At 37.6% G+C, this 26579-nt stretch overlaps 1 protein-coding gene across 2 annotated transcripts in view; it reads left to right on the forward strand.

Moving 5' to 3' along the window:
* Window positions 1–26579, forward strand: part of FHIP1A (FHF complex subunit HOOK interacting protein 1A) — a 79147-nt gene that overhangs the window by 31348 nt on the left and 21220 nt on the right. For both annotated transcript variants that reach the window (XM_041480104.1, XM_041480105.1), the window contains 4 exons: window positions 13068–13300; window positions 14704–15330; window positions 20033–20191; window positions 22385–22471. In XM_041480104.1, coding sequence (XP_041336038.1) covers window positions 13199–13300; window positions 14704–15330; window positions 20033–20191; window positions 22385–22471 — 975 coding nt within the window. In that variant the 5' untranslated portion in view covers window positions 13068–13198. The remainder of the gene's footprint in view (window positions 1–13067; window positions 13301–14703; window positions 15331–20032; window positions 20192–22384; window positions 22472–26579) is intronic.

Below are 26579 nucleotides of genomic sequence, written 5' to 3' on the forward strand. Positions count from 1 at the left end.
TAAGTGTGCCAATGAACCTTATCAGTGGAGCAAAATGTAAATTTTAACTCATTTATCTCATTAGCCTTTAATAAGGCTGTGCTTCGCAAATCAGGGCTGCATTATCTGCCGATTATACCCTCTGATCTGCTAAGCAAAATAGCAATCTAATAATAGCCATGCATTGCATGAAATTCTCCCACTGGTGTTCTGAAACACTTCATGTATTTTTTTTTTTTCTTCATTTAGGGGGCCTTGATTGTGTCTTTTCTGCATGATGCCAAAATATGGAAATGAATGTAAGATGAGAATTCATTACTTGTAGGCTCTGGCTTTAGAAGTGCTTTGCCAAATAGGAGTTTGTGATGGGCTTTAAGTCTAAGTGTGTAGTCTGTAAGTCTAAGAGTGTGGTGCATAGGGATTCTGAGAGTTTTTGGGACAGGTAAATGGCCAGACAGTCAACTGAATAATATTGACTTGCTGCTTTAATAATAATCCGAGCTCTCCAAAAGTCTGTGGCCCTTGTATTAAGGGAGAAACTGAGCTGAGTAATTTACCTCAGGCCCATGTAAAGGGAAGAGAATTGCAGGAGAAAAGTAAAGGAGTAAAGTCTTGTGGCTTGAGCTCTTGTATGGAAGCAGTTACCATTGCAGCTCGTGATGATCGTTTTGTGCCCTGCATATTTTTGAGAGCAAGTAAACAAAAATTGAACACATTTGAAGTAATTATTCTAGCAAGACCAGTTTTGATGCTTTTCCCCAGCAAGTTGCTCATATAGCATTGCCTAAGTCTAAAGAAACTCGTTAAGTTATTCTAGAAACTTTCCAGCTTTGAAGGTTTCTCAATAAATGTTGGTAAGATTCACTGACTGGGAGTGAGCAGGAGTGATTCTGATGTCCAAGGCTGCAAAACTCAGTCATTCCACTTGTAAGCTGATTTAGTTCAGGTTTGCTTCCATGTGGTCTTTTATTTTGAAAAATTTATGCAAGCATTCTCAGGTTGAATTTTTTAATGTTTGCATCTCTTTCTAGAGCAGCATTAAAGCAGTATTTCAGATACATAGGGCCTATCATGACAGAATCTGTTTAAATGGTTGCTAGGGTGCAAGGGGAATCTCCTTTCTTGCCATAGTGTGTTAAACTGATATTTAAACCTCCTGATATTTAAACCTCAGTAGTCTGCTGAGGGCTGCCAGCAGTGTATTTTAATAGCAACAGCTGCTGCCCTCTCAGGAGCACAGACCCTGTTGGCTCCTTTTGGGCGTAGATGGACTGTACTAGTAGTCATCCTTCGCAGTACCATGTTGTATTTTCTGTGTTGATCTTCGTGATGGTCAGGTGATAGGTAGATACATTGTCACAGAGAAAACTCAGTTTTTTCCCCTATTTAGAGAAAACCACAGGTTTGTCTCCTAGTCCTACTGAGTTAGAGGATTGAGGGGCATTGCCACAACCCCACCTGTACACATGGAATCCAGTGGTTTTAATTTTAGTGTTGGCAACTTTGAGGACTGATTCTTTCCAATTAGGCTGATTGTTGTGGTGTCCATAATTGCAGCTGTATGTGGCTTTGGTTCTGGCACTCCTGAAGAGAGGCGTTCATAGGATCATAGAATGGCTTAGGTTGGAAGGAACAATAAAGATTATCCAGTTTCAGTCCTGCCACCATGGGCAGGGACACTTTTCACTAGACAAGGTTTCTCAGGGTCTTACTTGGCCTTTAGTACTTCAGGGATTGGGCATCCACAGCTTCTCTGGGCAGCCTGTTCCACTGTCTCACTGCCCTCTGAGTAAAGAGCTACTTCCTGTCGCCTGATCTAAACACCTCCTCTTGTAGTTCAAACACATCTCCCCTTGTCTCGTCACTGTCTGTCCATGTAAAAAATTGCTCTCCCTTCTTTTTGTAAGCCCCCTTAAAGTACTGGAAAGCTTTAGCAAGGTCTTCCTGGAGCCTTCTCTTTGCTGAACAGTCCCAGCTCTCTCAGACTGTCTTTGTCAAGAGGTGCTCCAGCCTTCAGGTCATCTTTATGGCTCTCCTCTGGACTTGTCCTAACAGGTCCACATCTATCTTGTGCTGAGGTCGGCAGACCTGGGTGCAGTATTCCAGGTGTAGTCTCACAAGGGCAGGGTTTTCTTCTATCCTTCATTAATTTGTCATTAGTCATATATATTTGGTTTTGTGCCGACTTACTAGGAACACCATTTATTTTCAGTTAGTTTTTTCAGCACAGACACTTGGTTGTATGCAAATACTTCATAAAGTCACCGGAGGGCTTCCTGGGACATTCTGTGACTCTCAGGACTGAGGGTCATGTCTTTCAGAGAGAAAGTCTGCTTGAGAACAGTAGGGATGTCTGAACTACCTGACAGTTCTGAAACAGTAGGGTAGGGCTTTATTATTGCAGTGCCTGTGGCATGAATTACTGTGAAAGTATAATGTTACCTGTGGAGCAAGGTGAAGATAAAACAGAATGGAGATGGCAGTGTACGTGGTGACAGTAGAAATACTGTGAGTTTTGTTTTAGCAGAGGGATAGCTGGTGAATGATGTAACAGTTTTGCATATTCTAAAGTACTTTCTTAACTGATGCATCAAAACAAAAAATTGGTTTGACATATGCTTCCTACAATTCAGAGGTTGGAAAAATAATAATAAATGTTTAAATTCAGTGTCAAGAACGGTGTCCTCAGGAATAAAGTTGGAGGTCTCACTTCCGAGTGTGCTGTGGTTACAGCTGACAGCTGTTCAAGGTCTGTGCATGCAAACAGACTTTCTCCTGCCTCTTTGAACTGCTTCTGTCTTCAACTTGGGAGCTCTCTGAGGACTGGTGTGTCAGATCTGACAGGATACTGTAGCTTCTACAGTTCTGTCAGCCTTACACGGAAGGACAGAAGTGGAGGTGAGAAGCTGCAGGGTTCCCCAAGACACACACAGACACTCCCCACTTTCAGAATTGCTGCAGGCAGGAATGAACAACCTGGTGATGGGTGGAACCTGTTCTTTCCCACGCCAGTGGAAGCCTCCATAGGTGTTACAAAATTAGATGGGAGAGGCTGTGGTTTGACTTTGGGTTATCTATGCTGAAAAGCATTCCTGCCACGGCTGACATCCAACCCTCCTATTTACTAGGCTTTCAATACTGGTCATTCCAAGTGTTAAAAAGTTTAAATAGTAATTAGGTTGTATTTTTACTTGAATCTGATACTTGCTTCACCTTTTAGTAGATACATTTGTGAGGTTCTGTGTTTCTCAGAGCACTCCTTTTATCAGATGAATAGTTTTCATTTGCAGTTTGTTAGGTTATTTGCCTTCTTTTACTCTTCAGGGTGTGACAGTTGCTAGTTTATCTGCATTCCTTCCTGGACTAGAATGACACCTGTATTTCTGTTTGTGTTTCTCAAAGGTTCAAAGGCAAGAATGAAAACAAATTATAAAGAATTGCTATCAAAGTGTCAGATTACCTCAATATTTTTTTTCAATTGTTCCTCTGATTCTTTATCACTTTTTTTGCATGCTGGCCACATGTCTGAGACAGGTGTTGTATAGACTGTATATGTTTTTTTTGGCCAGTGCATTCGTATATTCCATTATCCAGGGAAAGGCATTCACAGGAATGGGACATGCTGTAATGATATTCAGTTTTCAGTTGCAGAAGACTAGGTGGTGTAAGAGTGTAAAATATTTTCATAGTAGAGTAGCCTTGTGTTTGGAGATCAGAGATGCAGAATTAATTTGCATTCTGCGTAATGAAAAACTTAACACTGTTTACATGACACAAATAATTTTGTTCCTAGGAAAGCTGGAGAAGCTTCAAGGGAAAAACATCTACCACCTGTATAAAATGCAATGTAGCTAAATGGAAATGGAAATATAAATAACATGTAGATTTTTCTTTGATCTAGCTTTTTATGCACTAAACATCATAAAAATGCCAACACTCAATTTTGGTTTTTCTTGTTTACTACCCTGTGTATTAAAAGCAAAAAATTTAACCTACATATAGAAATCTGTAGTCTGCCAAAGTCCACCCACCATGCAAATCTGTACTAATGCTTTTAAATAAGAGTGTCACTGCAGGGGGTGAGGCTGCTTTTCCATGGAACTGTGCTCACAGATGTTTTATTTTATTGAGGTTCGTGTTGTTGTTATAGGCATTAATATAACATGAATCTTCAACTTCTGCTTGTCTTCTCTGAGTTGGAATGGAAAGGGAGAGGGAGAGCAGTGTTTCTGTGCAGTTTCCTGTGACATGAATATCTGGGGTTTTGTGCATTGGGAACGGGGAGCTGGAGAGGTAGGATAGGATTTTGTAAGGAAGTGTTCATTTTGCAATTCCCCCCCCCTTTTTATTCTTCCACCCCTTTGTTCTTCAGTGTACAGTGAGATATAATGATTTGTGTGTCTCATCTTAAACAGTGGTTTTCCAAGTTTGACAACTGCAAGTCATAAAAAGAATTTTGGAAGGGGCTTTCTCTTTGTCAAACATGAACATAATTTAGGACAAAGGAAGTTCACTAGCTTCTGGAGCTTTCTCCAAGCTAAATTGGAAATGTCTGATGCAAACAATACTGGTTCGCAGAGTTCGGTTGTTTCTGTCTTTCTATTAAAGAAGGAAAGAAAGCTGACAAAATACATTTATGTTTAAAAGTATCAATCCACTGAATGTAACATTTTGCCACAAGGCCTGCCTAGTATGAGGTGATAGGTGTACATAGGGGGAGATAAGAAAATAACCTTTCAGATTTTAGTAGCTCATTAAGTTGACTAAGTTTGAGGGGCAATTTGTGATGGGCTTCTGCCATCCTACAGTGCACTGAAACAGTTGTCCTGAAGCTCTGTAACAAGGTGCTTTTGCTCTTTGTTCATTAGTTCATCATGTCACTAACATGTTATCATTTCAGAGTCTAGGAAATAATGTTGACTTGGTGGATAAGTAGCTTGGGGTGCTAATTATCTCTAAAATGAGTAGTTTTTATCTTCTGTGTACAGAAGATAAATGACAGATTCAAGTTATCTAGTCAATTATTATAGTCCATGTACTATAATGAACATATTGAGAGGTATAGAAGGGTCTTACTGTGTTATAGCTACTTAAATTTAGATAGAGTTATAAACTGATTTTTTCCAGGAAAAATAGAACTTTGTATTGTGAATGAAGTTTTGGGAGGAGAAATAAATATGCTTATAGATGAAGTATTATGTTAACAACTATGCAATAATGATTCTATACATAACAGTTTTGATTTTATGGAATATTCTGTCCTTTTCTGGTACTTTTAGTTTGAAAGAGGAACATAAAGAGAATTATCATGTGCGTGTGAGCAAGAGAGCAGTTCTATCTGCAGAGTGGAAGTTATTTTCTCAGTGCATACTTGGCAACAATCCTCCTGCGAAGCTTGTTGTTTGGTTTCTTTATTTATTGGTCATATAATCAGGGTAGTCTTAATGGTGTTTTACTGCTGATTCTTGCGTTTGGACTATATTTAGAACCTGCAGAATCACCTCAGAGTGTGGAAATTAAAAAAAAAGATTGTGTTTTCTCTATCGTGAAACACAGAATGTTTGTAATATATGTGTATTTGCATTTCATTGTGATTAGTGCTGAAAGCACACACGTCTTCTTTAATGCCACTTTGTACACTTGAGAACATTATTCTTGGACTTCTTATGCTTATTATAATGAGTAATTTGACATGCTGTACAAATCACTTGAAAAAGTGTCTTACATATTATTGCTGTAGTCATAAAATATATAGCTTAATCTTGTTTTCTGTAATCTACATATGATAATTACAGGTGTATTGATAACATTTTTCTAGACCATCTTTCTCTTGGGAAGGTAGTATTTCCTGTTGTGTATGCTAGTGTTCTGAAAATAGTGTTAAATCTTCAGAGTACAGAGCCTTCTACTGCTTTGCTGGTCTCATTCATCTTTCTGTCAGGGAGGCTTTCTAGAAAGGCAACTTAATAATTTCCTATGAATTTATTTTATAATTTTAGCTACAGAAACTGTTTCACCTTTCTCAAAAACAATCTAAACAACAAAAAATGTTTCATCACTCCAGCATCACAACTTCAGGAAGCATGTGTTTTGTCTAAATTACAAGCATGTTGGAGCTGGGTTTGTGTCACACAGGTGTCAGAATTATCTTGGAAAGCAAAATTGATGCACAGAGTGAATGGGTCACTTTGATTTTTTTCTTCCACCAGCATAATCAGAACATAAAGTAGGTTTTGTCAAATGCATGCTTTCTGATGTGTTACTCCCTCCCATTCCTGGATAGTGACGAATTTTGAAATAAACCCTGTACAGATTCTCAGTAAAGATGAAGACTTTGACAACAACTTTTTAGCAATATTTCATTTCAATTATGGCAAAAAATGACTAGTCTTGACATAGCATGGGATATTTGTAATTCACTGTACGTGAAATAATGGAAAGTAGATTCTTTCGCTCAGTGAAGTGTGCTGTTCTCTCTGGAGTCGTTTTGTTTCTCTTTGAAACCCAATATGGAAACATTTGCAGTACAAAGTTTTAAACTGAGGTTTGTTTTGCTTGTAGTGTCTGTCTCACACAGTACCACACCAAATGTTTTCATCTGTGGGCCTTGGACATTTTTATGACTTGGTTTTGTGTGGAAGCAGTCTTTTCTGGGACCATCAATTTTGTTGGTGATGTGGGAATGAACCAGCAAAGCTAAAGCCTTTGAACTGATTTCATTTCAGTGACATCTGCATGTGTGTAGGTAGAAAAGAGCTTTTCTGAACTGCTATTTTGAAGGCCTTTTTTTAAAGTTCAGTTTTGATATCCTTTTGTCTAGTAGCAGACTAGACATCTCAGTCATATTGTGCCACAGTGCTGTTGGGAATAGAAAGGTATCTATCTTGGATTTTAAGAACCTTAGCTGCTATTTTATTATTATGTTTTTAACCAATGTAATCTGTGTTTTGAACTACTAATTGTTACTGAGTTGTTGCCTTTCTGTAGTAGGCTAAGTGTGAGGACATAAAATACAACGGAGAAACAGGTTTATTATATTCTTTATCTCTCATAAAAAGGATCAAGTCATACCATTAGAATAACAACCATTTTTTTTTTTCTTTCTCTAGCTTCAGAATTATGACCTAGGGATATGAATGTGTAGTTCATTCCTCCTGGGACTTTGCAAACATAGCTTCAGTAATTGTATGCTCTCAAGTTCCAATGAAATTGCCTATGTGCAAATGAGTGTGGTAGATGAGCATACCTTGTGGTGTAACAGGTAAATCAGGCGTTTCCTGAGCAGGTCAAGGTCTCTGTCAGGTATTCTATGTTGCTTAATTCTTGTTTTCTTGAGCAGTCAGTGCCATTTCTCTATTTTGGTAATCAACCTTTGGTGAACCATCTTTGCTGGGTACACTGTGTGTAATTTCAGCCTAACCCATCAATGCATTTTGGAACCTACTGCCTAACTGGCATCTCTGTTCTTTCATTTTGGCTGCCCCATGCAGCAGGAGTCTCTGAGGCTTGGGATATGGCTTAGCCTGTGTGCCAGTGCATAGGCTGCAGGCCAGTGGGAGTTTTTCCTGTTGCTTGCCCTTGAAGCAAGCCTGTTTATGCCACTGTAGCACTGCTGGCCTGGGGCTGTCAGCTGGGCCTTGGACTGTCACTTTTGTTTTCTTGCTTGCTGTGGGGGAATTGCCTCTTGATATGTCTGGAGAACCATGGAGTTATTTAATGCTGGAACCTGGACCTCCTAACGTATAATACCGTAGGATTATACAGATCACATGAAGAGCTTAGTGCTAGTCCGATTGAGCTAATGGGAATCTACAATAAATATGTGAGTAGTGTAGCTCCCAAGACATTTGATAAAAGATGAATTGTGGTTTTTAACTGAAGCAGGCTGACTGTGGATGGGACAGGAAGATTTTTTGTCTCATTATAAAACATACTGTGTGTAGTTTCCCTCATGAGAGAGATCGTTAGGCAGTCTCTGTGGGGACAAGGCACAAGACATTCTTACTTTCATGTTAGCAGGTTGGATTAAATTGTGCTTGATGAGAGCAGATTGATACTTTGATTAACTACATTCCTTTAAAATTTGTGGTGTCTCATTCTCTGTTAGGCTTTTAAGCAGATAGCTTTATCAGTGTAAAACATCTTGTCCCACCTACACATGGAAGGCTTAGCATGTTTGCAAATATTGGGTAGAAAAGCTGGATTGAGGAAAGCTGCCTAAATGTGAAATGTTTGCTTGAGGTGGACAAAGGACTGGATAAATTGGGACTGCACCACTGAAATATGAAAGGACAAGTGTAGAAGGCAGATAATTTTTCTTATAGTTTAAATGATTCCTCTAGTAATCTGCTTCAGCTTTCTTGCTAGTAGAGCTTCTGAAGATGAGTAGGACTTAATGAAAATGAGGATTCCTTGATGCAGTGACTTTAACCACTGACAGTGTTGTTGTAGCAGTTGCCTACAACAGACCTACTGCTCTCCAGTGAACAACCTGTAATCCTTCTGCGCTGTTGTGGTGATTGTATAGGATCATTAGGGGTGGGGATGTTACTGTTTTCACGGGCTTTGCTTTTGCAGCAAAACTTTGCCTCAAGCACTATGAATCCTTTTCTTTGAAAGGATTGATGTCTTCCTTTGAAGTACAATTGTTAATAAGATTTAAACCCTCTCCCTGATCATAGTCCCTAAAGAAAATCTGACTAATTCATGCAGAAGGCTTTCTTTTCAATCAAAAGTAAACAAATCCTGAACGAGTCGTTTTTAAGTTGAAACTAAGTTGAGGCATGCTAAAATTTGACACTCATTTTTCTCCTACCTTCTCTCATCCACTTAGCAGAGACTGCAGAAGTGTGATTGCATAGCTAAAAGCAAGAGGGTATAATTTCCCTCTGCTTTTTTGAAGTGGTCTAATTTCAAGCCCCTTTATGCTATACTGATCCATGAAAAAGTTTTGATATATGCTATTTCTTTCACTGCCATTGAGGCTTCTCTGTTGCCGGTTGTGTACCTGGACCGACAGGGCGGAAAGCTTTGGCCTGTAGAGAGCAAAAGTGCAGTATCTGATAACAGAGGTTTGCTTGTGTTTGTGAGTTGTTGAGCATGGCATCTTAATGTCTCAACAGAAGACAACCATGATAAATTGCACAGCCTTGCAGCATATTTTATGCCTTCTTTACTGTACTAGGCTGTATATCTTTTGGCTTTGCTATGCATTGCCTGGGAAACCCCAATCCTGAAAACTTCTGTGCTGGTTTTTTTTTTTTTTTTTTTTTAATGCAAAAGTGAAGTTTTTGCGAAGAAACACTTCACTGTGAGAAGACTTCACAAGGGATTCTCTACTAGGCTGTTTTTCCTAGAGTACTTTGCAGTAAAATAAGTACTTGTTTTGATTAAGGTGTTCAGCCCTGTAATCAGCTGTATGAAAAGAGCTGATGGCTTCAGGTTTCTGAAGGAAAACTGAACTTAGATATCCTCCCTTGAGTCCAATGACTGAGTTTTGTGGACTGCTGTGTTTTGTCAACTGGAAATAGGCTGAGTTGTACTAAAGCTTTTTGAAATAGCTCTAGAAGGCATATGTAAGTGGACTTGACCTTGTGATAGGGTTAAACAACTGCTAGATAAGATATGAAAGATCTACCTGCGAAGAAGGTTCTCTTACTGTATGGCAGAGTCCAAGTATTAAACTGAGCAGAGGCTTTTGGAAGTAGAATTTCAAATGGACTGCATGAGAGATATATTCACACTTGTCAGGGTTATCAAATGGTGGAGAAATAACTTGATCAGGATTTAGCAGAGACAAAAGGCGAAATTATTGTAAAATTTTAATAATGAACTGAATAAAATAAATGGTTACTTTTGTTCTTCGTGGCCCCTGAGTTCACATCTACTTTTTCCTCATTGAATTGGTATTTTATAAATTAATTTACTTCCTCACCTTTGGACTCATTCTGGTCAGGTTATTTGTCTTCTTTAATTGAAGTGAGATTTAATTCACAGGGAATGATATGATGTTACATTTAGTGTTGCACATTTGGTCTTGCAGTATAATAAAGAAAACCTAATAGAGTAACAAAATCTGCTTACAATGAATGTAGTCTGTCTGCTACTGCTATAACTACAGCATGTTGTTAGATTGAAGTGTATCTTACAAGATATTTTCTCATCCAATTCAATTACCGTTTTAAAATAGGGATGCTGTTTTTAGGACCTATTCTGTGACCACTTAAGTTGTCAAAAGCTTTTTGAAACACTATTACAGAGTTTGAAGTCTTTAAAGCCTACACAATATATTAGTGTTTTGTATTACTAAGGAAATCCCAGCATCCCAAGACGCTTTTGAAACTGGAAATATTTTATTCCTTATGGGAATTGAATTGAACATAGAAATGTAATTGCGCATTTCAGTCTGCAGTGGTGTCTTGTTACTTTTAGATTTGTGGTTTTCTGAACCCTAAGCCTAGGCCTAACCCTAACCCCAACCCTAGGTGCAGCAGTAACACCAGCCTTGGGTGGAGGCTGGTGGCAAGCAGAAAGATGTGGAGGGAGCCATGTTGTGGCAGTCCTGTGTTCCTCTTGGCATGCTGTTTTTGTCTGCTGTGTGCTTGAACTGTCTACATCTGGAGAGTCTTACAGCACTGATTTTTATCAGAATTTGTGAAGATAGCCATAGTCTCCTTTGTTGTTTTTATCACAAGTACTGGAGACTGATGTGAAGTTTCTGATTCTGTGCTGCTAATGGAATTTGTCATGTGATAGGTAGATGTGTAATATTAGTTTCAGTTAAATTCTTAAACAAATGCAATGGCTACATTGAAACAACCTCTAAGTTGTCCAATGAAGGAACTCATAAATTGTCTCTGCTTTGTTAATTAACTTCTCTTACTTCACCTTCCGATACCATCTTTAATTACATTATCATATTAGTTTTTCCAAAGCTGCTTGTTTCATGCATGGTAGAGATCTGCTAAAAGGGTGAATGAGGGTTGTAAAGTGAAGGACGCTTTTCCCTGGAGGAGTCTGCTGGACTTTACCAACATGGAAAGATTTCTGTTTGCAGGAGATGCTGGCAAAGAGGAACCGGCAGGAAGTGAAGTAAGTATATGTCAGTTAAAGATTCCTATGATTATCAGCTGTGGTATTAGGGAAAGTACTTAGAGCAGGCTTTTTCTAAATGGTGTGTAGGCATGCATCATGTTTTTCCAGTGTTTTTTGGTAGAAATGTTGAGCTCTCAGAGTTGCAAACACATTGCCAGAAGGTGTGCGTTTAAGGTATAGTGGTATCATTGCTTAAGGAAGTCCTGATAAAAGCACCCAGATCCTGGGTCTTGGGTTCTCAAATCCACTTGCTACTTTGATCTCTGATTATTCTTGTTGTGGGTTATAGTTTTTTATTTTGTCTTGTTTTGTCTTGTTTATTCTCTGCAGGAGCATCAGTAATGTAGAAATAGTACATACATTTCATTTTCACAGGACTGTTTAACAAGTAGCAGTGTACTGGCAGGTGCCTTAAAGTAAATGAGTACATGAACTGGTTCTTACTGGTTGTGCACAATCCTCTCCACTGCATCTGATTCCAGGGGGTTTATAATCTGGAGAGTAGCTTGTATGGAATGCCAGCTTCATTCTGGAAGTGGTGTCACCCAAACAGATAAAGTGTGCAGGATTTATGCTGGTTGTGCTGGCTTCTCCACACGTGGAATATGTTATCTGCAAAAAGGATGGGCTAGATTGTGTTACTTGTATTGTGTGAGAGTGCTTAGCAAATGCATAGGAAATACATTGCAATGCCGAGAGAAGCAGGGTTAGGATGGAGATAGAATCTTGAATATATGAAAATATGTGTGTATATGGATACACAGGGAAGTGCATAACCTCCTTGCTTGCCTCAGAAATCTTAACAGTTGTACCCTGTATATTTTTGAACCCTTTTAAAATGGTAAAAGTCATTGCTACTTTTGAGACAGGCTGGATGTTTTCCTGTGCTAGCAGTTTCAAGAATGTAAACAGAGCACACGTACAGGGAGCAGAGATGTCCACTACAGAGAAAAGATTTTCATCTTTTGAGATATGCACAGAGAAATCCCTTCTATACTGGCAAAGAATTGCTGTGTGGGATTTGGCAGCTTATGCTACAAAAAAATTCTGTTTGTTGTTGGGCGCTTCTGCTTGGGCTTTTTTTTGCTGTGGTCCCAAAATGAAATAAATTATATGCCTAGTTGGTTTGCTAAAAGGAGAATAAAAATGTAAACTTTATAAAAAGAAAAAGGGTGGGGGGGAGCTGTGTGACTTAGATACTGGTGTGTGAGGGAATACTAAGTTCTCTTAAGCCTCCCAAATATCTGCAAGATAGCAATTTTTGTTTCATTTTAAGTTTCCCCTGCAGGTGTGCAACTAGGATATCTAGGATATTAAGTAATGGATGAATGGAATGTTTCAATGTTTTATCCTATTCTCATAGTCCTTTAATATGACATCTCAATTTATTTGGATTTAGATACATGAAGGTTTTATCTTTCATGCTGTTTGGTTTTGTTTACTTTGGTATTGATAGAGATGCACCCTTCTATGTGAATAGGGTGCTCTACAGATGTTTTCAACATCTGTTTATGATATGGTTTCTGGCAGAACACTTCTAAGAGTTTGTAATTATATCTATTACTGGAAGATATTTTAAAAAAAACCAGAGAAATAACCTCTACTTTTTTTTTTTATCTGTGCAGTCTATGCAACATTAGTTACTAAGTGACTCTGAACAGACATGGTCAGATGGCAAAAGTGTCATAATGAGAAACTAAAAATGCAGTGATATGCATAAAATGTTTATTGCATAAACTTCTGTTTGGCTTGTTTATTTCAGTAGCACCTTATTACAGTCACTAATCTCAAAAGTTTGAGCATTATAAGCTATTATCATGCGCAAAAGTCTAAGATGATCCCATATAACATGCTGTAAAAAATTCTATCCTCAAACTGACTTAAAAGAAGAAAAGTTTGTATTCTCTTTAAGAATGTTCTTTTCTGTTAGATGCTATAATGTGATGTGCACTGGTACATGTGTGGTACATTTCTTTTTGTTTTCTTTTTAACAGATTTCTCTGGGTACCAAAGCTCAGGACACAGTATCAATCTCACCATGATGCTTGAACATCTGTAGCTCACTGGAGGATTTTAAAAAGGAATTCAGCATGACCTAGTTGGTTTGACCTGTGGAAATTTTATAATGTCCTCTGGAACAAGTATCAGCAGAAATAGGCAGGCTCCCAGCCTGCAGGGTGTTGACCCAGAAACATGCATGATAGTGTTTAGAACACATTGGGCACAGGTAATGTTAATTAGTTTTATTGATTGAAGTAAGCTGCATTAATACAAATTTGCTTCATTCTCTCTTTTGGGATAGTCCTGAATTGCTGAGGAACAAATGTCGTTTCATGCAGGATGTAGTAGATGACACTGAACTATTTTTAAAATGCAAAGATATTTGACCTTTCAAGGTATGGTTAGCCTTTACTAATCACACTTGCAACTCTGGATTTGCATCTAAATGGGAAGTGGTAGGACATGGTAATATCTTATTGAAGGTCTAGATCTTCTTACTGGCTTTCCTATTGATTTATTGTGACTTGCGCCCTGTTGCAGACTTCTGTGCTTCTTTTCCTAGTGCTGGGTAAGTCTTGCCTATCCTTTGTAAAGTAAATTAAATGCACAGTGCAAAGCTGTATGCACTCTTGTTTATTATGGATAGATGTAGATTATACACTTCAGCATATTCTGAAAATTGTTTGCATGTCATCAGGATTGTAATTGCTTTTAAGCAAATATGTTTTGCTGTGAGCATCATAATATAAGGTCTTGTTGCTGCAGTAATATTAATAACCTAACAATTTAGATTAAATTGATTTCTCTGCTGCTGTTCTTGTTCCCTTGTTCTTCTCCCTGCATGTATTGTTCTTTGGCTCTCCCAGGAAACCAGCCAGACAAATGGTGGTGTTTCCAAGGTGTTTCCAGAGTCAGAGGAGCTGTCGTTCAAGAATCACCTTTTCTCACCTTACTAACTAGTGATGTGTCATATTAGGGGAGCCACTGTTCCTTTAGGGTTTTGTGGCAAAAAGGCTAAAGACAATGGGGTTTTTTCAGACAGTGAGCTTTACTGTTTGCATGCACAGCAGAATGTAATTCAGGGTTAGAAGTACTGGTATGACTATTCTTACTAAACTGAAAGTTGCAAGAGTATATGGGCATCAGTGGCCACTTGGTATCATATAAAAAGTGTCAAGCAAAGAACGGCACTGTGGGCTGCTACTGCTCTTACTACTGCAAATCAACCCATGATTTTGATATTCCTGAGCACAGTTACTCTGGCTGGAGAACAGGCCCTTTGATTTCAGTCCTCTGTGACAAACTTCTTTCAAACATCATGAAAGCTCAGTTTCTGAACACTAAGTAAGACTTATTTATCCCTATTTAAGAGAACCCCTGGTTTTCAGGAATAGAGTAAATGACAAATTTAGGTGCTTATTTAAAAAGGTGAACAGCAGCAGTATATTTTTGCCTTGTACATGCCAAATGTTAAACTTTTGGGTCTTGTCTGTCAAACTTCCTAAATTTGAAAACATAAAAAGACTTAATGCTTATTTTGTTAAAGAATTTTGATTTTTTTTTCCTTGTGCATGCTTTTTATGATGCATTCAAGTGCATTAAAACTGATCTGTCTTTGTTTCTCTTTAGGTTCTGAAAATCTTAGAGAAGCATGATCCTTTGAAAAATACTCAGGCAAAATATGGGGCAATCTCGCCTGATGAGGCCAGCACTGTCCAGAATTACGTGGAGCACATGCTTTTCTTATTAATTGAGGAGCAAGCAAAGGATGCCTCGATGGGGCCTATCCTGGAGTTTGTGGTCTCAGAAAACATCATGGAGAAGCTTTTCCTTTGGAGCCTACGGCGAGAGTTCACCGATGAGACAAAAATTGAGCAACTTAAAATGTATGAAATGCTTGTAACCCAGTCTCATCAGCCTTTGCTGCATCACAAGCCCATTTTGAAGCCTTTGATGATGTTGCTGAGCTCCTGCTCAGGAACAACCACTCCAACCGTGGAAACAGAGGTGGTTGTCCTCTTGAACCAGCTCTGCTCTATAATAGCCAAAGATCCCTCCATTTTAGAACTGTTTTTCCACACTAGTGAGGACCAAGGAGCTGCCAATTTCCTCATTTTTTCCCTGCTGATCCCCTTCATCCATCGAGAAGGAACAGTAGGCCAACAGGCCCGGGATGCACTGCTTTTTATTATGTCTCTGTCTGCAGAAAACAACCTTGTTGCAAACCACATAGCAGAAAACACCTATTTTTGCCCAGTAAGTTGTTCTTATTTTACATGGTCTTCAGGGCTAAACTAACTGTCGTTCGTCCTTTTCTGTCATTTTTGGTAAGAAGTGTTGTAACACATTTGTTTCTACTAACACCTATTTATTTCATAAATGGTAATGCTGATTAAACCATCCCCAATGCGAAACACACTTTTGCTTCTTGTTTCCATACTTACGTGCTTTTGGGCCAGCACAAATGTTTTTGCAGTCACACAGTGAATTGAATTGGAAAACTGATGGAAGTCATAGCAGAACATAGTGAAAAGGAAATCTGTTCTGTCTGACTGTGAGGTACCTTTGAGATGCTGGGGCTGAAGGGAGTGCGAGAGGAGTGAGGTGTCCTGAGGGTGGTTGTTTCAGGTGGCAGCACAAGCTTAAGCTGGCTGTGCTTCCCACACTGACAACAGTTCAACAGTTCAAAAAACAAGTGTGAGAATAGTGAGAGTGTTACAGAAATACTATAATTTTTTCAAGATAAAGGGGTTATTTGCTTGTTGTCACAAAATTGGATGTTTCTATGGCTGTCTCAGGCTAACCACCATCTTGTTATGTTGTTCTCAGTTAAAAAACTTGGTAGCACTGTTGCATTGTTACACCTGACAAATTGCTCTTACTACATGAATAGAAAACCTTTACTTACCTTGCTGTTAAGTAATCAATCTGATTTAACTAACAAAGCTGTGCTACTGCAGTTCTAAAGCTAAAGCAGACTGGAATAACAACACCTGCTTCTTCATGCCTTATCACAGTCTGAGATTTGCAGTGGGTGTGTTCAAACGCAAGTATCATTCTGTACAGAAGTTGCTCTTGTGGGTCAGTTTTTGGATGGATTCATTTATGTTCTTCATGGCTTGCATTTTAATTTAAAATCCTGGAGAAATGAAGTGGAGGAGAGTCTTACATGGCTACTAAAGCAGAGAGCTGTAGAAGAGAGAGCATTAGAATCCCTGCCACTGCTCGACAGCTGCTCCAGCCTTAGGTTTTCATGTATTCTGAGATTACTTAGAGCAGTAGGGCTGAGCCACATTTGTAGCGTAGGTGAAACCTAAAAATTCCACAACAAAACTTCTAAATGGTTTATTTTGTCAGTTGTAAATATTGCATCAATTTGAGACTCCAGTTGCCCTCATTTAATAGATGCTGCCAAAGAATATGGTGTCGATTCTCAAACTGTCCCCAAGACAGATACCATTATTGGATCCATGCTATAACTTCCATAATTACATTTTCCAGTTAGTTAAAAAAAAAAAATAACCAGCCTTATTACACTGAAGATAAAAGCCAGCTTTCAACAGCAGGGAGCCATGACTGACAATCATTCCAATTAGGAAGGCTTCTTGTCAAAATGTGCTAAAATCAGACTTCTCTGAACAGTAATGAGGTTGGCCTAAGCCTATAATAAGACTTTAATGTAATGCCATATATTTAGCTTACGAGCACAATATCTTTTCTGAATTTGAGTTGTGATGAGCTGAAAAACAGATTTTGTTCTGATGGAGGATTTTGTAGGTGTCAGTGACATTCCTGTGTATCACTGAAATCAGTGCAAATGTTGCCTCAGGTGCTCTGCAAAACAGTTAATGCAGTCCTGTGCTGATACCAGAAACATTTTGGGTGGCACTGTGTTGATGTTATCTCTGTTTCTGGGGATGGGTTGGCATGTAGGATTTTCTTTACCATGCCTTATTGCATAATATAGGTATCCTCTGGGGTGGGATCTGGCCATAAATCTCTGCTGCCTCATGTACCCAGATCAATGTTAGATCTGTGCCAATGTGAACCCTACTGTTTTTTAACATAAATTTGGTTAATAGCTTTTTAAAAACTGTGCTGTCCATAGATTCACAGTATTCAAAACTGTAGCTGAAAAAGGTGTAAGGAAGGAAGGAGACAGTTTGCAGTGGCTTACATCACTAACAAATGTTTTTAACACGGAATGTGTGGGCAAACTATTCGGAAAAGTTTTCTGATTTTACACCATATAGCTTTTATCCTGTTTTGACGTGAAAGTTTTCTGGATATGATTTAAGATACTGTCTGTTCAGCATTAATTAATAATAATAATGTTTCTCAAGAATTTTGAGCAGGGTCACATGACAAAGTCCCCCACAAAACTTTGTAAATACCTTGCAGCTTAGGAAAGCAACTATTATAGCAGGAGGAAGGATGGCTCTGCAGTGTCCTTGAAAAGCTGTGGCTGCAAAGGGAGAGAAAGACTGTGGATGTGGGAGGAGAGAGAATTATTAAAAGGAAATAATTGTCCAGATAGCAATTGTTTATGCATTAGCAACACATTAATATATCACATTAATATCATGTGGTATTATGCCTGGGATTACAAATCATGTTGTCAGTGTCTTCTCTGAGTCAAGAGAAAGTAAATAAATCAAAGAAATTGGTTTGTAGAGGGACTCATGACTCAATGGTGAGAAAGAAAATGCTGAGGTTGCTTGTAAAAGTAGATGAGCATGTAGGGCTGACATGATAAATGCTAGAAGAAGTTTAAAAGGACACTGCTTTGCATAAAACAAAAAATAAAACCAAATCTTGCTTTTTCAGGACGTGAATGCATTAATTTCCTTCCCTTTCAGATTATTTCTTTCATTAATGTTTCATTACCAATTTAAAACTCTGTTCTCTTGGTAATTTCAGATGGTAACCCTATTTATACCATACACTTTGTGAACATTTTAAAATATTTTTAATCTGAAGAGATGAAATTGCTACCTGTGGCTACTCTGTCTCAGTGCTTAAGAAACATAATTCCAAAGAGCCATTTGTGTTGTACTTCATAGCAAAAATAAGAGCTTCTAAAACTTTACAGATTTTAGTAGCTGCATCTGTCACTTGTTATTTCAGTAAGTCTGACAGACTAAAGACTTTGACTGATTGTGAGTTCACTGCTCCTTTTAGTGGAGAGTATGATGTTTTGTTCAAGGTCAGCTTCTTGTGCTTAAGGGCTAATACCCACATGAAGGAGAAACGTGGATGGGACACAGCTCTGAGAATCCGGTTGCATACTGAGAGGGTGCGTTTGTGTTTATGAATAGCAATTAAACTTTAAGCAGGCAACGGAAAATCAAGTGTGCATTAATTAAAAGTTCACAAGACAAACAAATGTCAAATTCTCTCGTCATCAGAAGCCTGGGTTTGTGAGAGTAAGTGTTTGTGTGGGTTATGTGTAGGTAGTTCTGTAAGAGCTTTTTTCTGAGCGCTTCTACTGTGAGAAAGAAAAAACCCTAAATAAATTTTGGTTGTAGAAGAATGGGATTGTACAAATAAAACTTTGCTGAATAGCTTTAGCTTCTCAATTTTTGAACATATGTCGAGCTTTGTCCTTTGTTTATATGTATATATAAGACTGTGTGTATGTCACTGTACTAAAGCAGTCACTTTCCACAGTATTCACAGTATTCTCCTCTGCCCTTTAATATTTTGCTTACTTACCTATGCCAGAATAAATCCATCGTCAAAATTATGTCCATTAGGAATGAAAAGTATTCAGAAAGACAGACTTCGTCTGACTGTATGGATTAACAGTTACAATTGCTTGTGCTTGTGTATGACCAAAACCTGATCACTGTCTGTGAACCCTTGGTCTTTGATCTGGACATTATCTTCCAGTGTTTTAGTAGATAAGATCTGTGTTTCCTGTGAGCTTTGACAGTGTAGCCTTGTAGATGCCAAGTAGCCATTTGTAAGAGGAAATATTCTTAGAAGAGTCTGTTGAATTAAAATTAAAAAGATTTCCATTGGGTCGAGTTATAATGTTCCCATTAAAATGAAAGTCATCTTCAAAAATTATCGTGAAGTTCTGTGAAGTCATCTCAGAAGGGTAAGAGTCCTCAGTAATATTTAGAAAGTTTCTGGCTTCAAATAACTTTAATAATTAAGTACTGCATTTGAAAATACCATACTGTAGGTACATTCAGCAAAATTTAAAAAACTTTTTGGAAATATGCTTTCTAAATTGTAACTAAAAATGCTCTCTTGTTCTTCAGTGATACATTCTACATAAATCACTGTAAGGCTTAATATTGCTGAAAACATTGTTTAAATACTAACTGATTTCAAACTCTTTATTTTGAAGCTTCCCTCCTTCAAATAAATAAGGGAAAAGGGAAATTATGAACAGTTAAATTTACTTCTTTAAAAGTGGATTCAGCTGAGTCTAAGTGCCTGGCAGTCCAAGTCAATATGTATCTGTGATCTGAGTGGGGCTGAACTTCATTTTTGTTGATGGGGCACTTTCCCCCTCCATTTCTGATGTTTCGTGTTTCTGAGTGAAATTACTTCCTACATGTTTGAGCTGTGACATTTGAATCACCAGCAAAAGGCAAGCTGTAGATAATGGCACTGATGGCTGTTTCTAAAAGGGACTAAAGGAAAGCACAAAATAAGTTTAGAAAAAATTATAAAGAAATTATAACTTTGGATTAATAAAAAAAGACAAGATAACCTGATTTTCTCCATCACTTTCTTCTAAATACCCGATCTTGAAAGAAGCATATTATATGGAAGGCTCTTTAAAATATTTATGTATTTCTGCCACAGGACTTTTTTGAAAGGAAATTAAATTAATCTTAACTCTTTCTTATGTTACTAAAACTAATAGGAGAAACCATTTGTGGTACTGCCATTCAAGCAGATGGAAAGTTAACTTATTTCCTCTTCTGTTTCTGAAATACAGGTGCTAGCAACAGGACTAAGTGGCCTCTATTCATCTTTGCCTACAAAGCTGGATGAAAAAGGAGAAGAATGGCACTGTCTGATGAAAGATGACTGGCTTTTGTCACCAGCCCTTGTACAATTCATGAATTCCCTTGAATTTTGCAATGCTGTGATACAGGTAACTGAACGGAGTTAGCCTGTTCTGTAGAAGTAGTAGTAAGTTACAGCTCTTGCAGGAGTTTGTAAGTCATAGAGTTTATTTATTTTTGTTAATGGCATGAATTATTAAAGTTAGACTAAAACAAGTTGTGTATAAAACGAATGCCTTGTGCTGTCTGTTCTGGTTATAAGGATCAACTAATATATTTGTGGTTTTCAGGTGCCAAATATTTCAAATGAAAGCTTGATATTACATTATGTAATTGGGACCAGTTTCTGTTAAAAGAAAAAACAAATGTGTATTGCATTTTAATATCACTGTTCCTCCTAGAAGTAAATTGAATGCCTTTACATGTGGGAAAATGTAGGGTTTATATGTATATTTTTTTAAGCTCTCATAATGGTATGCAAAAGAAAACAGTGAAAATGGTCTGTTTTGCCTGTTGGGGAGTATAACAGAAAGAAAGCCTTCCAAGCAGAATTATTTAGGTCTCCTCCTAGAAGTCTAAATTAATTTTATATTGGCCTGTTTTCTATTCTGTTCTTACAGGGTTCTTTTTCAGTGCTTTGCTCCCTTAGTATTTTTTTCTGATTTGAATGTAAAATGAAATTCTTGTCTTTATATATTGTTTTTAAGGCTTGAATATTGATAGAACCCACATCCAGTATTTCATTAAAACAGAATAAAAATTCTGCAGAAACTGTGGATTTGTGTTATTTGAAGAAATGTGCTGGATAGGATTGAAAATTTAGTCACATTTACTGTTAAATAAAAGATATGTTTCGGTGCAATGCGTGCAAAGTGCAGTAAAGGAACTGATTGACTATTAAAGCCTTGAACAAGCAAAAATAATAGTAGCTGTCAATGTTCAAATGCACTATACAAGATTTTTAGCATGCATGTTTAAACATGAAGAGGAGACAATATTAATTTTGGTGTCTAACCAGAGTTATTCTACAGATCTGCTTTTGCAGGAGATCATAATTGATACCTTTATCGTAAAAAATTACATAAAGGGCACTGCATAAAAGGTAAAGAATGAATTATTTAAAAAAAATACTGTTCAAATAGATGTAAAATGGTTAAGGCTATATGCTGACATGCAGAAAGAGCAGTTTCTGACTGCTGCTGGATTGTGTCTGTATAGTCTTCAGCTGACTTGAAAGCTCAGTTACTGTAGGAATTCCTGCTTTGCACATGGACTGGTCTGTGTTCACCCAAAAACTTTGGCCAGAGATTAAAAAGGAATAGGGTAGCCAAGACCTCTTGCCATTTAGTACTTTTTCCCTGGACCACAGCATAGGAAGGGCCACTCTTTTTCTTCCTCTTACCAAATTAAGAGTTACAAGTTAAAGGAAGTCTGGTAAGAATTGCAGGTTGGAGAATCTATTTGGAGGCCACGTATAGGCTGTGACACTCCAGTCTCTGTGAACTTCAAACGTAATATATTGGTTTTGAAAACTTCTGAATGGAATTTCATTTTGCTTTTATATACATGAATTGATGTGTTTTCAATGCAAAGACAAAAGAAATGTTTAATTATAAAAGTATAAAAGTAAATTTTCATTTACTTTTTTAATTATAAAAGTAAATTTTTGGCCTCTAATAATATTTTGGGGATTTTTTGGTTGTTTTGTTTGTTTGTCTTAAAGCTCTTAACCATCCCATTGAATGAATTATGCAGGTTTATTTTGTAATTTCTTTTTGTTTTACAGTGGCTGGGAGAAGGGCATGTGAACAATGTATTCTTTCCCCATAGCTAGAGAGTGCTTTGATTTACCTACTTGTGAATTATAAGAAAGCAGCTGGTCTGCTTTCCTTTATTGTAGAAGGACAAGTTAACAATGGCAAATTCACCTTCAAGTGACCCCAACAAGGTTGCAGGAGCTGAATTTAGAATTTCAGTTCTTGCTTTGATGCATGACTACATACACTTCTCTGCCCATCCATTCATATTTGTCAGCATGCAGGAAGATTAAAAAGCCGTGTCTCTGAGTTTAGCAGACTTACTGTAATTAAAGATGGTGTGTGTATTTCTTTGTAGAAGAAACAGTTGTTAAGAACCAGAATCATATCAAATGCTTGTGAGAAGGACTAACAAATGTCTTATTAAATGGGAAAGGGTTTTGGTAGTGAATAATAGCATTCTGTGCCCTGTCTTTTAAATCTCACTGGAGCTGTTCTGTGTCTTTCTCTCCCCCTCCCTCTTAGGTGGCACATCCCTTGATACGCAACCAGCTTGTGAATTACATTTACAATGGATTTTTGGTGCCGGTAATGGCTCCTGCGCTCCATAAGGTCAGTGATGTCTGCAAGCATGGCACAAAAGAAAAACGGGAATAAGCATGATGGAAGATCTCTGTGTGAAGATACTATCAGATATAATAATAATAGCATCAGATAATAATAATAATAATAATAATAATAATAATAATAATAATAATAATAATATCAGCTGTACTGTCAGTAGTGACTTCCATGCAATTCAATATGTTCCTAGACTAACCTTCCATCTTTTCATTCTATATACTTTTGTAAGCAACATATAGGTATTCTGAAAATGTTTAAAATTCTTAAGTGTAATGAAAAAACAAAATGTTTGTGTTGTTCTAGACTCACATATCATCAAAAAACCAGTGACATTTTAGACATTTCATCATGGCAAACATGTTTCTGTGAGCATTTTTTTTGCTAAATGAATATTTTTCTAAAGGAAGATGCTCACAAGGAAGATGTTTAGTCAATAAATATTATGCTAGTCTTAGCGAAGTTGCTATTGTTTTGTAGTTCCTTATCATATTGGGTAGAGTTATTTTCCTAAAGTAGAGCTTGGTATTAGTTTTCTAATGCATTAGAGTGCAGTTTGTGTAACTTTGAAGAAAAATAATTCATTTTTTCTTAGAATTTTAGGGTTTATCCTTCATAAAATGTGTCACCAATGTTAGTAAATTATGTATTTACTTTTTTTTGGTTAGGTTGCAAAAAGCTATATTTCCGGCTGTTGCAGACTATGTCAGTTCCCTATCCCTGAAGGTGTTCCAGGCCAGGTTGGATGGGACATTGAGCAACGTGGTGTAGTGGAATGTGTCCCTGCCATTGGCAGAGGAGTTGGAACTAGATGATCTTTAAGGTCCCTTCCAACCCAGGTCATCATATGGTTCTGTGATTTTATGAATTAACAATCTTCATTGCGCTGTAAAAGAACACCTCTTCTGAGGAGAAAATGTAGGAACAGCTGAGAGTAAAAATCCACAAAAAACTTCCAGAAGCAAACTAAAAAATTACTTTTATAAGGTCTCCTTATTCTCACAAAGCCTACCAAGCACAAAACATTGCAGCTGTTCCATTTTCTGGAGAACAGTGAAACACTGTACCCTGCTTTCTTGTTCACAACTTGTTTCAGTAGCGCACACAATTCTTCATGGTGAATAGTCACCAAGAAAGTCATTAGCAATGCAGAGTCTTTTCCAATGATTTGGCAGATCTCAAACACTTGGGAATTGGGTGAGGGTTGAAGTAAAATTTGGCTGTGATCCAGATCAAGGCTTTAGTCTGTCCTGAGGTAGTTCACCTCCTTACCTGGCAGTTATTTTTTCTATTCCTGTATCTGGACTAAATCCCTCACCAAGACTGGGAATTAGAAGTGAAAAGCCTAACCAGTTTTAGGTCAAGGTTGTAGGTAATGAGGGAGATATCAGAATGGATTCTAGTCTTAGTGAATACTGTTCTGAAGTATTTGAGACTAAGATTGTTTTGAACACTACCATTCCTCTGAAAGCCATTCTTATCAGTCAGTAAATCTTCTGATCTCATATTGGGTTGATTACTTCCCTGTTGATGTTAAAAAATTTAAAGATGGCTGTTGTGATTCCTTTTTTCCTTTGATGAAAATTTTGTTTACATACTCTGACTGAAATCGTATTTCTCTTGAAAAGGGGGATGTTGGCTGCTAACATTGGTGACTTTCATAGCCTAGATCTTTCTCAAACCCTGATACTCTGTGTGGTGCCTTGTTCTTCCAATAATAAACCTTTCCTTGATTAGCATTAAAATTGACTTCTTTCTCATTAAAAATTAACTTCTTCTGTGTAAACTTCAAATGATTTTAATGGAGAAGATGGATTGCACCATCTAGTGGATCTGATACAAGGCTCTCACATCTGTGAGACCAAAACTCTAGCAAAAGGAATTAAGTAAGTTGAGGCACATTTGACCCCTTCAGTCTTTCTGTCCTGTGCTCCATGTTAATAACAGAAAATAAATATTTTGCCTTCTTGCTTTTGGGCCATAACGTTTATATACTATGATAATTATGCTGCAAAAGCTCTTTCATACATTAAAATTATTTCTAGTTGCTATTGAAAACATTAATGCTAAGGGGAAGAGTGGACTTTGAAAACTGTATCTCCCATTTCAGGACTTAATGTTGTAATTAACCTTGAGGTTAATAAAAAATTGGAAAGGGCTAAAATGAGAGGCCAGATGTTTCATGACAGTTTTTAAAACAGAAGTTCTTTCATTTAGCACAATACTAAATGTATCTTGACTTTTTTCTTTTGAACTCACTGAAGTTGGTTTGATATCATAAAGTCTACTTGTGGGTGAAGATTTTAGTTTTATTTCAGTCATTCAGTTTGGATTGTTCTGATTTATTCTGGCTTGAGTTCAAATACAATGTGTAATGGAGCATGGTATAAATACATGATTAGGAAGACAGATCAGTGCAAGGTTAAAGGGTGGTAAGAAGGGATGATGACAATTACTGGTACATCTTCCTAAGGTGTTTCTATAAATCTTATTTCTAGAATTTAACTGGTGTGGAACAGCTGCTTCTGATAATTCTTGGTGATAGGATGGAAGGAAGTCAGTCAGTCAGTCAGTCTGTCTAGACCTCATGTGGCATACTGGTCTTAGCATCCCGCATCCAATCTGGCACTCATGGTTCAATCTTAATGTAAAAATTGGAAGGGAGATGAGCTTCTGCCTCTGCTTTTGAATGGCTTGGGCAGGCAGACTACTACAAACCTGATCTTCCTAATTTTCTAATTTTTCTACAAGAAGTATGTTCTGAGGAAAAAAATTGCTCTGCAGCAAGACACAGACTAGCATTAATTGTTTATGCAAAGACAATTCCAGTCAAGAATGGGATTAGACTAGGTAGCTCCAAAGGTTCCTTTCCACCCTAGTTATTCTGTGATTCTGTGATGATTGAATACTGTGATGTCTTTAATGTATTTTGTCACCAGGTCCCCATCCCCTTTCAGCAGTGAGCATGCACTTTCCTTGATATTTCTTTTGCTGTTGAAGCTCTTCTTCAGTTCCAAATGGGCTTTGGCTTTCCTCATCCTTTCTCTGCATACTCAGGCACTTTTTCCATATTCCTCTTGGGTCACCTTTCCATGCTTCTGTCTCTTCCTGTTTCAGACTTTTTAGGAGCTCTTAATTCATCCGCACAGGCCTCTTATCTCCTTTCCTCGATTTCCTTCTCTTCTCCCAACTTAAAACATCTGACTATCAAACAAGACTTTTGGTAAAAGCATAAAATTTTCAGTAAGTAGAATTTCATTAAAAATTGTTTAAAGTTTCACTATGTGGTTCAAAACTTTAAGATATGCTTATGTGTGATCTTGAAATGTTTGTGACATTTACAGAACCATTTAGTAAACTCTGCCTTTTCAAAATCTTTGCAGATTGTCTCCCTATAAATACTTACTATGTACACAGTTCACTGTGTGAATGAAACAGTACAAGACTGTTGAGGATGGAGATGCTTCTGTGAAAAAGTCTGGGGGTGGGGAGACCAATATATTTTTTTCTGGTGTGATTTTTCTGGTTTTATCTTGGGAAGCTAGTATGGAGTTGAAAAAAGGAGTTCTCTAGTTCAGGTTTTTTCCAGTTAAGGAAGTTTCAAATTGATCAGGCAAGCTAGCTAGCTTGAAATAACCTGTTTTTCACAGTGAGCTCTGCAGAGGTTATTTTTGTAGCAGATTAACTGTGATGTGCTTAAATAACCCAAACATTCTCAAGCTTATGACTCCCTAACTTCATTTCTCAAAGATAAGTATCCTAAATATAGCATGTTCTTGTAGCCTAATTTATACCTTGTCTGTCCTAGTCTTGTCACTTTGTGTGGGTTATCCCACCTACATGTGTAATGAGTGTTTGACAAGTACGTTCCTATCTCCAAAGCTGCACATTGCTGAATGGGTAGTCAGAGCCCAGATTTGTATTATGTAGCTGGGCATGTGCATTAACTGGCTGTGCTGGAGAGCCCTGCCTTGTCCTTTGGTTATCTGGATGTTGTACCTTTTACAGAAGCATTACCTCCCTTACTTCTGACACAGGAGTTGCTTGAGACATCAAAAAAGTGATTCAATGAAACTGTTTGTGGAGCAGCGGGGCAGGC

Source organism: Pyrgilauda ruficollis, unplaced genomic scaffold (genome assembly GCF_017590135.1).
Source record: "Pyrgilauda ruficollis isolate IOZ18807 unplaced genomic scaffold, ASM1759013v1 scaffold5, whole genome shotgun sequence".
NCBI lineage: Eukaryota > Metazoa > Chordata > Aves > Passeriformes > Passeridae > Pyrgilauda > Pyrgilauda ruficollis.